Below are 18,162 nucleotides of genomic sequence, written 5' to 3' on the forward strand. Positions count from 1 at the left end.
AGGACAAGTGTACTGGGAAAAGAAAGCAACCTCTGGAATTCTATCCTCAACATTTTTAAACCATGAGACAATTATGTAGATTGAATGACAATTTTGTAAAGTAGTAATTTTGTCTACTATAAGTTGGATTTAAGTTGATATCAAACACATTCCTCTAATCATCTAATCCCTACAAAACTATGACATACACATTGTTACTATCTCAGTTTTAAGGATGATAACTAAACTAAAAGAGGATTATTAACTTGTCCCTGTTCATACAACTAACAAATGGTAGACCCAGAAAGACATGGGATATTAAACATTTCACATTTCTCTTAATCATGAAGAAAAGAGCACTGAACACAGAGATAAATGTCAACTAATATTCAGCCTCAATGTCAAAGGACAGTTCATCAATGACATAAAATGAAAGACTATTTTTAAGAGGTCAAAACTGGAGTTTTAGCTGAAATTCTAGATTTTTTAATGCTGACAGCTGATTACATTTTTATGGAAACATAATGTGGGCCCAAAATGTGTAATCTAAACAAAACATATCTGGTACATCCCAAAAGTATTCAGCCCACAAGTGACAAGTTCATAGTTTCCTTATGAAGGATAAAATCCACAGATCTCTTTTCAATGCAATCTTTTGCCTGTATTCAAAAGGATCTTATTTCTTCAAAATCCAGTGAAGAAAGTTGTACTTGATGCCAGCCAGTGGTATCCTCACACTATTCAAAAGCTTCTACCAAAGCACAATTCTACTGGGCAAATTCTACTAGAAAAAGAAGCAACCTTTGGAATTCTGATTTCAAAATTTCGGAACCATGTGGCAATTATGTAAACTGAATGACAATTTTATAAGGCAGTAACTTTATCTATAAATTTTTCTATAAACTGATTTTATTTTTTTAAGTTTATGTAGTTGTAGATGGACAGCATGCCTTTATTTTATTTCATTTCATTTTTAGGTGGTGCTCAGGATCGAACCCATGCCTCATACATGCTAAAAAAGCCTCGGTTTTGTCATGTTTTGTTATGTACAAGCTTTGGTTTTGTTTTGTTCATAAGTTCAACTAGAAGTAAAAGTCCAAAATGAAACACAAGTACCTAGAGGAAGAAATGGATAAAAATATGTGTGCCACTTTTATTTCTTAGTTTTCAATCAACTTGATTTTAACTTGAATTTATATGAAAAGGTCATGCTTGGTTTCGCTGATTCATTTCTGTATGCATTTAACTTGAAACTAATTTCTTTATTGACAAGAAAATTGTGGGGATAAATTTAAACTTCCATGAAAGGTTTTGGAAACATAAAACAGACTATAATGACATTTACTGTTTTTAAAAATTTTTTTGATATATTTAGTTGTTGATGGATCTTCATTGTCATTCATTTATTTATATGTGGTTCTGAGAATCGAACCCAGTGCCTCACACATGCTAGGCAAGCGCTCCAACACTGAGCTACAACCCCAGTCCCCCATTTACTCTTTATACCCCTCTTTGGCCTTTGTTGACTTCTGTTTTCATATGTCCCCTGTCCTACTTGGCTTTACATCATTTATCTCTCTGCTGAACACAGTAGAAGCTAACGAAAAAGGACAAAAAGAACATCTGAATTTTTAATGTTACATGCTACATGCCACACTTAATTACCAAGCAAAAGAGAAAGCATTTAAATCTAAAGTTTTCATAAAATTTTAGATCAAATAGAGAAGTATACAATTCTGCAGTTGAAACAAATAGTATCTAGATGATAGTCAAATCTTCAAGAGACCCGAAGACTGGAACTTACTACAAATGTACTAAAATGACCTTTATCAAAAACAGAGGTTAGCAAAACTGAATTACCTTGTACTACTGGATAAGGAAGGAAATAATCCATATTCTTTGAGTTAAATATAATTTTTGGTGTTGTTAATCCAGCATTTATGTACTAGCTCTGCCATTTAGCATAGGACACATGAGTTTAAGCAAAACAATCTCTCAAGGCTTCTATTTCCTTCATGTGCAAAAAGGACTGCTTCACAGTCATAGAAATCAGACAAAATGATGAAAAAAATCTCTAAAATATTAACATGTAAGATAATACTTAACCATCCCTTTATATAGCCTATTAAGTTCGCCACTAAATATTTATTATATGTTTTAAAGAGGTTTAATAACAAATAGTAAATAAATACTTTTCAACATTATTTAATACCAAGTACCTAGAAAACAGAAACAAAACATTTAAAAAGTATTATTACTTAGTTTAAAAATCTATTATGGATAAAGCAAATAAGTTCATTCAAAAGTAAATTCAAAAAAACTGAAACCATGAGTTTTATTTTAATCTTGAATGTAAAGCAAACTTGTCCATCATTCAGTACTTTTACCTTGTAAGAGTGTTGCAATCTGGAGAGATTTCTGAGATGGATGTTCTTTCAGAATGTCTAAGACAGTTCTACCTAAGCTATCCTTTATGTTGGCATCAATTCCTGAAAAAAAAAAAAAAAAAAAAAGGAAAACCCACCAGATATATATATATCACTGAAGTGTCCTCACCATCGACATATAACTGTTATAATTTCAAACATATATTGACCAAGCACTAAAGGTAATTTTAAACAAATTAAATTATGTACACAAAAAGATTAAGTTACCAAAATTAAGAACATTTTTTTTTTTTTTTTTTGGCAGTGCTAGGGATCGAACCCAGGGCCTTGTGCTTGCAAGGCAAGCACTCTACCGACTGAGCTATCTCCCCAGCCCATGAATTTATTCTTGAAGGTCACTGAACCAATGCTTAAGACTGCTTTTCAGGATCCTATGATTTCTTTTGGGTGATAATTACCTAGTACATTATCAAACTCAAAAATATTGATTTATAAGGTCAATTCCTAAAGTACAATGGTCAAGTGATTCACTCTGTATCATATGGTAAAAATGTTTAATAAATAATAATCATATATTATGTGAATATAAGGAGACTCTTATAATTCTTGATTATACAGAATTTTTAAAAGATGATTATTTTGAACAAGTGTCCAAATTCTTTTTCTTCAATTACAAAGCCAAATACTTCCTGATATTTGTTTATGCCAGATTATGTTCAGTGTCAGTCACACTCACCATTTACCTGAACAAACTTCTTGAACTATGTGACCAAAATACAGTAATTAAATATTTTAGTTCTGAAAATTATTAATATTTAATAGCTTACAGTATCCCAAAAGAAATCTGTGAGCTCTTCAAACACCTAACTGCAAACAAATTCAGTTTATAGGATCTGGTCCCAGATGTTAGTTCAAATAAGATTATTAAGTATTTGCTTAAATGTGTGTTCAGATGTATGAACAGAACTTATTTGGGTGTCTCAATTTATTATATCACTACACTGCATATCAAAGTTAACTATACGTGAAATGTTAACTTTGTACAAAAGCACACAGTACAATAGTAGATCAATTTTTTCATTTTTATAGTTTTTACAGAGGAAAATAAACATGTGATAGTCCATAATATGAATGACTCACATCAAAGATTAAGTATGAATTTGTACTTATATTTTTTGATTCTTAAAAATGTCTGACCTCAATTCCAATTTTATTTCATCTGAATCAGAATATACATATGAAGATGAAAAAGCTTACTTGGTTGTTCCTTCAAAGCACTGCCTCTAAAAGGTTTCCTTTAAAATAAGTCACTATAACCAACAAATAATAGTTACTCAGTTGATGAAGTAACTAGAAGAAAAATTTTCCTTAAGGAAAGGAAATTCAAATCTCTGTTTACCATAGTTCATAATATAAAAACCTAAGGGAAATATTGTATTCAACAAACCAAATAATTATTATAATTTCTCAGAGATCAATTCCTTCTTCTAGAAAACATAGATCTCTGTGTTAGTTTCTCTAGTACATTTAAATGCAACTTAAATGTATAAAATAATTTCCAAGAGCTTTTTAACTAAAGTGTCTATTGAAGAAAAGTACACATATCAATTTTAACTAAACACTGAGGATCAATTCTACAACCCTGCAATTTGAAGAAAAGAATAATTATGAAGAAAACTGTCACTTTCCTTTGTCCATTCCTGAAATAGAAACAGTATTTGGCAGGATAGTCTCCATGAACCACAACAGCTACCTGTTTCTAACAAAATTCGCACGACGTCCACCTTTCCAAACAAAGCTGCTTCATGAAGGGCACTCCCTTTTTCTGTCTGAAAAAAAGAAAACATAGTTGCATTTAGAATGCTTAGACATTTTTAAATTGTGTCATTTTAGGTATTCATGCATATTTTCTGTAAGCTCAGCACTCCCTGATTGAAAGGTAGTATGAAATAAAGAAGAATTACTAGAAACAAAATCCAAAGACTTAGGTGTGGAAATCATCTCATCACATTTGACCTTGTTATATAAAATAAAGGTAAGTAATGCCTATTGTACAAGACTTTTGTGAGTATCCAATGAGTTCACTCAATCACCATGCATCTATAAACACACCAGTTACATGCCAAGCACAGCTGAAGGATGTTCTGAAGTATGGAATTATCATCCTGGCCCTCTTATATCCATATTCTATTTGAAGAGACAGATGCACAAGTAAATATTTATGATACATGAAATCTAAACATTTAAAGTGGTTTACAAAATCGGGATAATGATCTCCATGCCTTCCTTTCCAGCCTCTCCCAAACCTCATACCCTATCCTCCCAACATACTGAACTTAGGCACATTAGTGTCATTCTCTATTTTCTTTCCCAAAGCTCTCAAATGCTTAGCCCTCTTAATCTGGCCATCACCCAAACCACTAGTATGAATCCAGGGGGTTAGCACTGGAACAGGTATTTGTTCTAGGGAATCTGCCAACTCATGTGAACCCCAGCCTATTTTTAATGCTATATTTCAATTTTCATTTTATTCTTTTTTCAATAGTTAACTTGGAATTTCCTCTTTGACTCCTTATTTAACATTGTGCTGTTTAGTTTTCAAACATTTGATGATTTTGCTGTTATCCCTTAATTATTGATTTATACTTTAATTTCATCTAGGTCAGAAAACACATTACAGTGGGGAGGGGGTAAGGCAAGAATGGAGGACAGACGGATTGTGCAGAGGAAAATGAGAAGTGGGGAGGGGGGAGGGGGAAGGAAAGATAATAGAATGAGACAAACATCATTACCCTATGTACATGTATGATTACACAAACTGTGACTCCATTTACAATCAGAGAAATGAAAATTGTACCCCATTTGTGTACAAAGAATCAAAAAATAATAAAATTTTTTAAAAATTAAAAAAAAAAAACAACCTATTTTTCTAACCAGTCACTCAAGGTGGGAGTGTAAGAGTGTGGGAGACAAAGTTTGAATTCCAAGCAAACTCGGAGGCTGTTAACAGAAATCTCTGAGAAACTCTTAAAACCTCCAGGAAAAAAAAAAATCCTTGGTGAAAATGAAATTTTAAAGTTGCACAGAGGGGGAAGGTAGGAATGTCTACCTAGGTCTTAGTTCTAAGTGAGAGAGGGAAAGAAATAAATACCTGCTCCCCACAAGAATTCCTAAACACATTTCAATACTCATACAGAGAATTTGGGGCAAAAACATACAATTTCTATGATCCCCAGATTGTAAACCAAAATGTAAAAGAACATGGTCTAAGATTTGTAGTTTCAATGGCAGATATAAATACTTAGCAGAAGATATAAATCCTCTCTAAAAATGTGAACGTTATTCTCAGGTCTCCAAGAGTTCCAATAGATAAAGCTCTAAGGAAAACAAATTAAAAATTAAAAATCACTAAATAAAAAAAAGGAAACAAGCCACCATGAGTAAGAATTAGTAGAAACAAAGAAAAATAAATAAAAATGCTGAGGAATAAAACCCACAAAAACTTCACATACTGGAATGATCAGCAACAGAATATAAAATACATATGATCAATATGACGAAAGAACTAGAAGCTATAAAATATGACTAAAGAACAAGAGGACAATAAAATTTGATGAGATGTAAAACTTAACCAAATAGTATTTCTATAAATTGAAAATATAACATTTAAATAGATTAGCTTAATAATAGACAAGATATAGCTCAAGAAAAGGGGGCTGAAATTGATATGTTTAAGTATATAATGCAATACAAAGTAACAAGAGAAAGAAATGTGAAAGACAGGATAGAATAAGAAGATACAAAGAGAAAATGATAAAGATAAGTAATAGTCAATGGCTAAGAACTTTTCATATTGATAATTCACTAATAATTCTAGGACTACTAAGATAGATAAATGAAAAGAATACAGCTCAGATACGTCACAGTGAAACTGCAAAGCACACAGCACAGTGAAACTACAAAACACCTAAGACAAAGATAACATGTTAAAAAAACACTAGGAGAAAAAACTCTGTCTCAAAATAAATAATAAGTAGACCTACAGCTGACTTTTCAACAAAAACAATAAAGAAAAAAAGTATAATATCTTCATGTGAAAAGAGAAAAATCACCGTCAATCTAGCATCCTACTTCCAGACAAATTATCTTCCAAGATTGAGGGTAAAATAGCATTTTATGCACATTAAAAATGAATGGTAGTTATGCAACTTTAGTAAGAGAATTTCTATAGGATTTAAGTAAGGAAAAAGATTGGCAATCCAAAAAGTAATGATGAGTAAAGGGAATAATTAACTTAAGACAAAGTCTAAACAAACTATTATAATAACGTCTATTTTTTGCACTAATTTGGTTTCCCAGGTACTTGGATACAGCCAAGTGTGCGATGGAGAAACTGAAATGTACTATTCTAGAATGAATCTCCACCATAAATTAAAAATTCTCTTTCTGGAAAAGGTAGATGTAAAAGATCTCAGTTCCAATGGAAGCTTGGCTTTTAGTACCTAACCTTTGGGAAAATCACTTAATATTTCTGAAAATCTATAAATCCTATGAACTATTTACTTTTATTGTTTTAAACTGCTATTTATTCCAAATAGTTTAGAGTTTAAATATGTCACACCTATGGATTTTTTAAAACATAGATTAAGTTCCATAAGAATTTCATTCCTTCACCAGAAATTTAAAATTTGTAAGAATGTTTTTCTAAGGTATTTATACATATGTGTGTGTGTGTGTGTGTGTGTATGTGTGCTCACACGTGCACATGCATGTGTAGGTATGTGTGTGGAAATAATACTCAAATAGGTGAACCCAAATCTTCCCAACTCCTAAGATTTTTGTCCTATTTTTCTTGTGGATCAAATTTTTCCATTTTATTTGAATCAACCACTTGAAATAAACATAATTTCTAAAACAGACAATCAAACAGTTGATATTTAAAAATTTACCTAGAAACCAGATATAAAATGTTCATAACATCTTAGTAACTTTTAGGAGAAAAATTCCTCTCTGAACACCGTTAGTGATAAAAATAAGCAACTGAGAAGAACTGAAATGATACATATGTTAACATCAATAACTGAATTGCTGATGAAAGTAAAAGAAATTCTTTCATTGATTGGAAATGTCTATGAAAGTCTAGCCCCTGCAGCACCAAAGCTGAGAAAACAAGATGAGTGGCAGGAAAGAGGAAGAGAAGAGGAGATGATCATGCTTGTATCTCTGAGTTTTAGCTTCCTTTCTGGTTATGGTCTTAGGTAATCCTGTGACTTTTAAGGAAGCAAAATTCCACATTTAAAGAGATGTTTGTTATATTTTATTCAGAATTTCCAGGTGTTTAAAATTATTTTTAGGTTATCCATCCACCAAAATGCCAAAACAGCAGACAAAAAAAGATATGAAGATGTCAGAGCTTGGCTATATCAGTTCCCCTTTCAATTTTAACATTCCAACCATTACCCTCCTAGAAGCCTGCAAAAGAGAATCATCCAATAAAGGAAGACAATTCTTGATTAAAGGAGAAAATACAGAGAACAATGATGATAAGATATAAAGTGCAATTGCGGTAATGATCAGTAGAGAAAATAGCACAGGAAACATAAAAACCATGAGAAACGAAGACCCTCAACTCTTATAATAATTAATAACCAGTGAATAAAGAAAACCTTGATGGAGATAAAGGAAGACAACTGTAGACTGGTACTTAACTCAGGACTGAAAATCCTGGTACCTTGGCTAGTACCAATTAGCCATTGTACCATCTCTTGGGATAAAAGAACCCCAAAGATAATAACATCCTATTTGATATTAACATAAACAAACAGGATGTCTGAATGAGTTGAAAGGCAGCACTTTTTTATTTGGGGGATGTCCTGCATTAGCTAGACTACATCTAGAGCACTATTATTCAACTGTGGGAATTAAACTTTTACAGGACTATTAGCAGACAAGAATGTAGCCAGAGAAGAGGGAACCAAATGAGAAAGGACCTAGAAAAACATGTGAAGAACAGCTGATGGCAATAAGAATGTTTAGGAAAAATGGCAACAGAGGAATGTGACATGTCCAAATATTTCAAAAATAACATTCCTCCCATTTGAAAGGGAATAGATCTCTCCTATTTAATTAGGGACTTCAAGCTTCTGTCTTTACCTGTCCTCTTTTCCTTCACTTCTGTCTCAAAGGAAGCATCTTTTCTCCCCATTAAAGCTAATCCTCCACTTGTGCTCTTTATTCTATCACTTTGTTTCTTCTTGAAGTTTGTTCATCAGGTATCTTCACATTTCCTTTGCATCTTCAATTTCCGTCTCTTCACTGGTTCTTTCCATTCTCCATAAACATACACAACTCTCCACTATCCAAAAACAAAACAAAGAAACCAAAACAGACTTGCTGTGGATCTGCTATCACTTCAAGTTCCTATCCCAAGTTTCACTTTTCTTTATACCACATTTTATAGTCATCTTCCTTCTTGTGGCACAATTTTTGTCTAATTTTGATACTTCTATATCCTCTGACACATATTAAGTAATGCCTGGCACATTGCAAGTAGTCAATAAATACATGGTAAATAGATGATGATATGAAATTACTGTCTTGGCATTCCTCTTCTGCTTCTTCAGAGACTTTTTTTTCCATGAACTCCCTGAATAGTCTTTACTCAGCTTCTTTTCTCCTTCTCCATTCTCTTTTTTGTATACCCATCTTTTCCATGGCTTTGTCTCTCAATTCTCTGGACCTAGTCCCTTAGAGGGGTTTAACTGAGGCTAGTTAGCCTCATTCAAGTGGTATATTCAAAGAGAAACCTTCCCTGGTCCTTAGATCTCAATTACAAACAAACTGAAAACCAGCTGATTCCTTTATAGTACTTAAAGTAATTTCAAATTTTATGTTTGTATGTGTTTATTTTCCATCATTCCATCAGTAGACCATGTTTCCTTCCATGAGGGCAGGAAACAAATTTTCTTATTCTTATAGAGTAGTGCCTAATAGCCTGGCCTGAGAATGGTGGAGAGGATAAGGTATCTTTATAGGGAAAACCATTTTAGATGAAAGTGAAATAAAGAGAGTTGCTGGGGTGATGAGATAGGCCAGGGAAGTCCTCCCTTTTAAGGTGATGTATGAGCAACACCTGAAGAAAACAGAAGAAGCAGTCATGTGGATTAGTAAGGCAAAGGCCTTGGAATAGGAGTATATACATAAGTGTATTCCAACAAGGTTAAGGTGGTCACTTTGGCTAAAGCTAAGTGAAAGAAAGGCAAACAATAGAAAGAGGAAGCTTTATATAGATAGTGTTACCAAGACACATTTGGCCTGTGTCAGTCACAGTAAGGTCTCTAGTTTTTGCTCTGAGTGAAATGGAAAACCAAAGGAGTTTTTTGAGCAGAAAAGTGGAATAACAGACATAATTTAATGGAATCACTTCTGACTGTTATGTTGAAAATAGTCTAAAGAGAATCTATTATGGACTGAACAACTGTGTCTCCCCCAAAAGACATATATTAAACACCTCACTCTCCAGTGTGATTAGATTTGAACACACAGCCTTCACAGAAAATAGGATTAAATTAGGTCACAAGGGTTGTGCCCTAATTCAATAGGACTGGTGTCCTTATAAGAGGAGGAGGAGAAATCAGCAAGTTTTCTCTCAATTTGTATACAGAAGAAAGGACATATAGATACACCAAGAAGGCAGATGTTCCTTTATTTATTGTTTTTAGATACACATAACACTACTGTATTCTGACATATTTTACATACATGGGATTCAACCCATTACAATGGGGATCACCCATTCTTGTGAACATGATGTGGAGTTACACTGGTGGTGTATTCATACATGAGTTTAGGAAAGTTATGTCTGATTTCATTCTACAGTCTTTCCTATTCCCATCCCTCCTCCCTTCCCTTCATTCCTTTTGTCTAATCCAATGAACTTCTCTACTTCCCCTCCCTACCTGCCCTTGTTAAGGGCTAGCATCCACATATCAAAGAGAACATTTGACCTTTGGTTTTTGGGGGACTGACTTATTTCACTTAGCATGATATTCTCCAGTTCCACCCATTTTCCAGCAAATTCCATAATTTCATTCTTCTTTACAGCTGAGTCATATCCCATTGTGTATATACATCACATTTTCTTTATCCATTCATCTGTTGAAGGGCACCTAAGTTTGTTCCATAGCTTGGCTATTGTGAAGTGAGCTGCTCTAAACATAGATGTTGTTGCAAAACAGTAGAATGCTGATTTTAAGTCCTTTGAGTATAAGCTAAGGAGTGGCATAACTGGGTCAAATGGTGGTTCCATTCCAGATTTTCTGAGGAATATCCTTACGGCTTTCCAGAGTGGTTGCACCAATTTGCAGTCCCACCAACAATGTATGAATGTACCTTTTTCCCCACATCCTCACTAACATTTATTGTTACTTGTATTCTTGATAATTGCCATTCTCATTGGAGTGAAATGGAATCTCAGTGCAGTTTTAATTTGCATTTCTCTAGTTGTTAGAGATGTTGGAACATTTTTTCATATATTTTTTGACCATTTCTATTTTTTCTTCTGTGAAGTACCTGTTCAGTTCCTTTGCCCATTTATCGATGGGGTTTTTTGGTATTTTTGGTGTTCAGTTTTTGAGTTCTTTTTATATCCTGGAGATGAATGCTCTGAGGTGCTGGTGATAAAGATTTTCTCCCATTCTATAGGCTCTGCTCATGTTCTTGATTGTTTTCTTTGCTGAGAAGCTTTTTAGTTTGATTATACCCCATTTATTGATTCTTCCTTTTACTTCTTGTGCTTTAGGAGTCTTATTGAGGAAGCCTGTTCCTGAGCCAATATCATGGAGAGTTGGGCCCATGGTTCTTCTAGTAGGCACAGGGTCTCTGGTCTAATGCCAACGTCCTTGATACACTTTGAGTTGACTTTTGGGTAGGGTGATATATAAGGTTTTAATTTCAATCTACTACATATGGATTTCCAGGTTTCTTAGCACCATTTGTTGAAGAGGCTATCTTTTCTCCAATGTATGTTTATGGCATCTTTGTCTAGTATGAGATAACTATATTTATGTGGGTGTGTCTATGTGTCTTCTACTCCATTCTATTGGCCTTCAATTCTATTTTTGTGCCAATACCATGCTGTTTTTGTTATTCTATCTCTGAGTATAATTTAAGGCATGGTATTGTGATGCCTCCTGCAGTACTTTTCTTGCTAAGGATTTATTTGGGTATTCTGGGCCTCTTATTTTTCCAAATGAATTTCATGAATGCTTTTTCTATTTCTACGAAGAATGTCATTGGAATTCTAATGGGAATTGTATTAAATATGTATAGTGCTTTGGTAGTATGACCATTTTGACAATATTAATTCTGCCTATCTAAGAACATGGGCGATCTTTCCATTTTCTAAGGTCTTTTTCAATTTCTTTCTTTAATGTTGTGTAGTTTTCATTGTAGAGGTCTTTCACCTCTTTTGCTAGACTAATTCCCAACCTTTTTCTTTTCTTTTTTTTTTTTTTGAGGCTATTGTGAATGCAATAGTTTCCCTGATTTCTCTTTCAACTGATTCATCATAGGTATATAGGAATGCAATTGATTTATGGTTGTTAATTTTATATCCTGCTAGTTTGCTGAATTTGTTTGAGTTCAAGAAGCTTTTTGGTGGAGTTTTTGGGTCTTCTAAATATAAAATCATGTCATCAGCAAATAGGAATAGTTTGAGCTCCTTTTCCTATTCATATCCCCTTCATTACTTGCTTTTGTCTAATTGCTCTGGCTAGTGTTTCCAGGACTATGGTGAATAGAAGTGGTAAAAGAGGGCATCCTTGTATTGTTCCAAGTTTTAGAGGGAATGTTTTTCAATTTTTCTCCATTTAGAATGATGTTTGTCTTCGATTTAGCATATATAGTTTTTATAATGTTGAGGTATGCTCCTACTATCCCTAGTTTTTCTAGTGTTTTAAACATAAATGGGTGCTAAATTTTATCAAATGCTTTTTCCACATCTATTGAGAAAATCATGTGGTTCTTGTCTTTAAGTCTGTTGACGTGATGAATTATTTTACACTTATTGATTTCCATATGTTGAACCAAACTTGCATTCCTGGAATGAACCCCACGTGATCATGGTGTGCTATTTTCTTAATATGTTTTTGTATGCAATTTGTCAGTATTTTATTAAGAATTTTTGCATCCATGTTCATGAGGGATATTGGTTTGAAGTTTTCTTTCCTTAATGTGTCTTTGTCTGCTTTTGGTTTAAGGGAGATACTGGCCTCATAGAATGAGTTTAGAAGGGTTTCCTCCTTTTCTATTTCATGGAATAATTTGAGCAGTATTGATGTAAATTCTTCTTTGAAGGTCTGGTAGAACTTGGCTGAGAATCCATCTGGTCCTGGGCTTTTCTTTGTTGGTAGGCATTTCATTGCTTGAAATTGAGCTGTTTAAATTTTCTATGTCTTCCTATTTCAATTTGGGTAGGTTGTATGTCTCTAGAAATTTTTAATGTCATTCTCTATTTTATTGAAGTATAGATTTCCAAAATAGTTTCTAATGAACATCTGAATTTCAATAGTGTCCATGGTGATATTTCCTTTTTCATCACAAATATTAGTGATCTCAGTTTTCTCTTTTTCTTTGTTAGCTTGGCTACGGGTTTATTGATTTTATTTATATATTCAAAGAATCAACTTTTTGTTTTGTTTATTTTTAAAATTTTTGTTGTTGTCTTCATTGATTTCAGCTCTGATTTTAATTATTTCCCATCTTCTACTGCTTTAAGGGTTGATTTGTTCTTCTTTTTCTAGGGCTTTGAGATGCAATGCTAGGTTATTTATTTGGAGACTTTCTATTCTGTTAAAGAATGCACTCAGTGAAATGGACTTTCCTCTTTTTGTATGCCTTCATAGTGTCCCAGAGATTTTGATAAATTGTGTCACAATTCTCATTTACCTCTACATATTTTTTTATTTCATCCCTGAGTTCTTCCACTATCCATTGGTTATTCAATAGTGTATTAGTTAGTATTCAGGTGTTAGACTAGCTTCTATTTTTTATTTCACCATTGATTTGTAATTTCACTCCATTATGATCTAATAGAATGCAAGGTATTATTTCTATTTTTTTTATATTTGCTAAGGGTTGCTTTTGGCCTAAATATGGTCTACTTAGAGAAGGATCCATGTGCTGCTGAGAAGAAAATGTATTTAGGCCTTAATGGATGAAATATTATATACATATATATGCTAAGTCTAAATTATTAATTGTACTTATTAGTTCTATAGCTTCCTTATTTAGTTTTTGTTTAGAGGATCTATCTAGTGATGACAGAGGCATGTTAAAGTCACCCAGTATCACTGTGTCGTAGTCTATTTGATTCTTGAAATTGAGAAGGGTTTATTTGATGTATGCAGGTGTTTCACCGTTTTGGGCATAAATATTTACAACTGTTATGTCTTACTGATGTATAATTCCCTTAAGCAGTACGAAATGACCTTGGTCCAGAAGGAAGATGTCTAACAAGCCAAGGAGTGATCCCTTACCAAGAACTGAATTATCCAGAATGCTGAACTTGGATTTTCCAGCCTTCAGAACTATATGAAAATAAATTTTGGTTGTTTAAGACCCTCATTCTATGGTGTTTTCTTAAGGCATCCTGAGCAAAGAAAACAAGAGACAAAGGAAAAAGCAGTGAAACAAGAAGCAAGAGATGATTAGATCTTGGGTTATGGTAGGATAAATATAAAGTAATGAAATTCTAGATACAGTTTACACAGAGAACCAATAGGATTTCCTGAGAAAATGAATGTGACATGAAAGAAATCCTAAAGTTTTGGGGCCAAACTACAAGAATAATGGCACTGCCATTTGTCAAAAATGTTAAGAGTAGAAAACAGGCAAATATGGAGAGAAAAGTGTGTAGAAGCTAAATGTTAAGTTCTGGTAATTTGAGTTTGAGATGCCTATTAGTCACCCAATAAATATGTACAGAAGACAGTTATATACACTAATGAGTTCAGAGTGAGGTCCAGGATGAAGAAACGAATTCGGTAGTTGTCAGATAAAGATGTCATAAGAGACCAGATAAGGTCAACTAGGAAATAAGCATAAACAGAGAAGAATAGATGTCTGGAACATTCTGATGCTTAGAGATAAGAAGGTAGAGGGCAGTTACTCATAGTATGGGGACATGATAGACTATACTATTAGTACTTCCTTTCATATGCCCTTTGCCATATGAATTTATTCCATATATATAAGTGAAGTATATTTCCCTACCCTTTGATTTAGAGTTTGGCTTTGTGACATGCTTTAGCCAAATAATGGTAAGCAAAAGGATATAAGCAGATGCTCCAAATGTGCTTGCTTGGTTGGGCTTGCTCTTGTGCTTAGGCCATATCCCTGCTAGTCCCAGGAGGAAGATAATAGATAACTGAAACTAATTTACAGCATGAGGCAGAGTTTCCCCACAGACTTCCAATCTTTTATAAATGCCATTGCCTACTATTGTATGCCACTGATATTTCATGTTTATTATCCAGCAGTAAAGCCATAGTATACTATTACAGGGAATTCAGTTTTTCACATAAATGTTTATTGGGAAAGAATGAAACAAAGGTTCAGGATGGAGGGTATGACTTTATTAGGAGGACAGAAAACAGAAAAGCTTAATTTTTGAGGAAGTGTGATGAAAATAAGGTTTGTGAGGCCTGAAGGATTTATCGAACCATAAGGCTGAAAGGGAGACACTCAAGGTCTCAGATTCTACTTAAAGTAAGATCAAGATGAGGACAGAAGTGAATTAAGTAGGAAACAAAAGTGTTTTCTCAGAGATCAAAAGAAAAAAGTGGCTCAAGGAAAAACACTTTGTCAATCCTGATAATAAGTATGAAGTATAAGAATTGCCTGTTGGATCTAACAATATGACAGTTACTATCACCTTGAAAAAAAGGGGAAGAAACAAGGACTTTTAATAAAGTGAAGGAGTTGAGATGGCTTCACGGATAATCGAGAAAAGGATTTGATACAAAAACAAGCCTTCTAAATATGTTGTTTTGTAGAGAATCATATCTAACTAAATCTCAGCAATTTGAGTTATATGTTTAGCTTTCCAAAATGGTGTTACATAGAAATTGGTCTGCACACACTGTGATATGAAGTTAATTCATTGTTAACATGGTTGTCCTTAAAGGATCTTAAAGTCAGTAAATAGGAGCAGGACCAGTTAAAATTCAATTCTATCTTTACTGCTTCTGAATTAACTAGACTCTGGGAACTTTTTTAACTAATAGGTTATACAATCATGAAAATTTCATTAAAATTTGTGTGTATTTTAGGTTTTAGTGAAAAAAATCTGGAATAAATAATTTGGAAAATTACTTGGGAAAAAATGTGAGCAGTCACATTGTAATTAGGAACATCTGAAAAAGTTGGCATTACTGAGTGACTTGTTCTGTATGCTACAGCCACCACTGACTTCAAAATCCATAGAAATAATTGCTAACTTCAAAAAAAAAATTGTCAATTCAAGCCTACTGATTTTCTTTCTTAAGTGATTTTTATTAGTGCATTATAGTTTATACATAGTTGTGGGGTTCATCTTGACATATTCATAAATACATGTAACATAATTTACTACATTTCAGTCCCTGTACTACCCTGCTTCCCTCTTCTCTCTCTTCCTGATCTCCTTCCTCTCCTCTATTGGTCTTCCTTCCATTAACTTATTTTTAATGGGTGTATTATAGTTATACATATAAGTGGAATTCATTGTGATATAGTCATAACTGCACATAGAATAATTTGTTCAATTTTATTCTACAGTTTCTATCCTTTTCCATCCCTCATCCCTCCCTTGATCCTTTCCCTCTACCCTACTGCTCTCTATTCTCTTTTCATTAGATTCCCCCTTTTAAAAAAAATCCTTATTTCTCTCTAGTTTCTGCATGTGAGAGAAAACACTCAACTCTTAACTTTCTGAGTCTGGTTTATTTCACTTAGCATGATATTCTCCGTTTCCAATCATTTACCATCAAATGATATCATTTCATTTTTCTTTATTGCTGAATAGAACTCCACTGGAGATATATATATATATATATATATATATATATATATATATACAATATTTTCTTTATCTAATTTTCCTTATTAAGAAATCTTTTAAAGTGATAGGGTTCATAAGTAAATATAATAACATAATATAGTTTGAGCATCCCTAATCTGAAAATCCAAAATATGAAATGCTCCAAATATGGAACTTTTCTCAGACTGACATGATGCCACAAGTGTAAAAATTTATACCTGACTTCATGTCACAGGCCACAGTCAAAATGCAGGTGCAGGTAGATACCATCAAAGTATGTTATATGCATGTGCAAAGAAATCCATTAGCTGGTACAATTAATATGTCCTAATTATAATAGAAATGCAGATGCCCTTAAAATATTATATAAAATTACCTTCAAGCTGTATGTATAAGGTGTATATGAAACATAAATGAATCTCAGGCTTAGACTTGGGTCCTAACTCAATGATATATCATTATGTAAATGCAATTCTTCCAAAATGAAAAAAATACCCCAAATCAGAAATACCTCTGGTCCAAAGTACTTTAGATAAGGGATATTCAAACTTTATGAAATTCACCTAAAGAGGAATTAAATTATTTTGTCTACTAGTTCAAATATGTGTAATAATTTGGGAAATGATGTGTAAAACAAAACTGCTAGAGAAAATACAAACATAAATGCCACATTTAAAAATATGTGTAATTAGAAGGAAAAGACAAGATCTTCCAAATCCATGAAAAATTTTTTAGAATTTATTCATAATAACTTGAATGTAATTGAGGAATGAAAGTACATTACTATAATTTACCAAATGAGATTACTTTTAGTGCTGCTAATAACCAACTGATTAACTAGAACAATTTAATGAATATTAAATCCTCTGAAACAGTTTAAGATTACTAGTTGGTATTATCCCCTCTTAGCCAGTGAGAATATCAACAAACACCTATATGATATTAAAAAATTTTTGCACAATATGATAGGGAAAATTTGTCCACAGTTCATTTGAGTAATAAAATTAAATATTCACTCAAAAAAGGCATTGAGTCCTATCCCAAAAAACATTTCCTATAAGCAAAGGTACAATAACAAACACAAAACATGACCAAGGCTAACTATAGCTGTTGAAAAATTCATCTCATTGAGATATATTTTAAAATACATTATTAGTTCTTCCCAGAACTCTTCTCAAAGTGAAAGTCAATAAAAGCGGTTTAAGCAACATAAAAGGTTGCCCATTCTACCAAGGTACTAGCCCTGATGCTTCTGAGTAGAAAACCACAGTGATCAGAATATATTATGTCTCTTTCCTCTGAGGTATGGGTAAAAAACTCAAATGCTGTCAGGGGCCAAGTAGAAAAATTTAAAGGAATGATATGAAAGATATAAGAGAGTAGGAAGAGGTTGGGACCTTGAAAACCAAATGCCCCATCCTAAAGCATTCAAATTCAATAATTTAAAACACTCTTTAGCAAAATAATACATATATGAAAGTTAAATTACACCTAAAATTTGAAGTCCTATTAAAGTTTCAAGGTCCTCTTAAAATATCACTTCCATTAATGTCTTCCCATGTTCTCCTTCTTAAAGTCTGTATTTTCTTCACCTATATCTCTGTTTTGATATTTATTAAATGTTGTATATGGAGGTAATTGTTGCAAATTTTTTGTCTCCTCCATTAAACTAGGCACAGAATTTTTAAAATTTTAATTCTCCAAAACACAAATATA

General features: G+C 33.0%; 1 protein-coding gene across 12 annotated transcripts in view; it reads right to left on the reverse strand.

Annotated features, from left to right (window-relative positions):
- The window catches only part of Anks1b (ankyrin repeat and sterile alpha motif domain containing 1B), a 1,141,006-nt gene that overhangs the window by 931,234 nt on the left and 191,610 nt on the right, over positions 1–18,162 (reverse strand). For all 12 annotated transcript variants that reach the window (XM_047548161.1, XM_047548162.1, XM_047548158.1 and 9 more), the window contains exons 5-6: positions 4,120–4,195; positions 2,367–2,468 (exon numbers count right to left, since the gene is read on the reverse strand). In XM_047548161.1, coding sequence (XP_047404117.1) covers positions 2,367–2,468; positions 4,120–4,195 — 178 coding nt within the window. The remainder of the gene's footprint in view (positions 1–2,366; positions 2,469–4,119; positions 4,196–18,162) is intronic.

The sequence above is a fragment of the Sciurus carolinensis genome, chromosome 4 (genome assembly GCF_902686445.1).
Source record: "Sciurus carolinensis chromosome 4, mSciCar1.2, whole genome shotgun sequence".
Taxonomy (NCBI): Eukaryota; Metazoa; Chordata; class Mammalia; order Rodentia; family Sciuridae; genus Sciurus; species Sciurus carolinensis.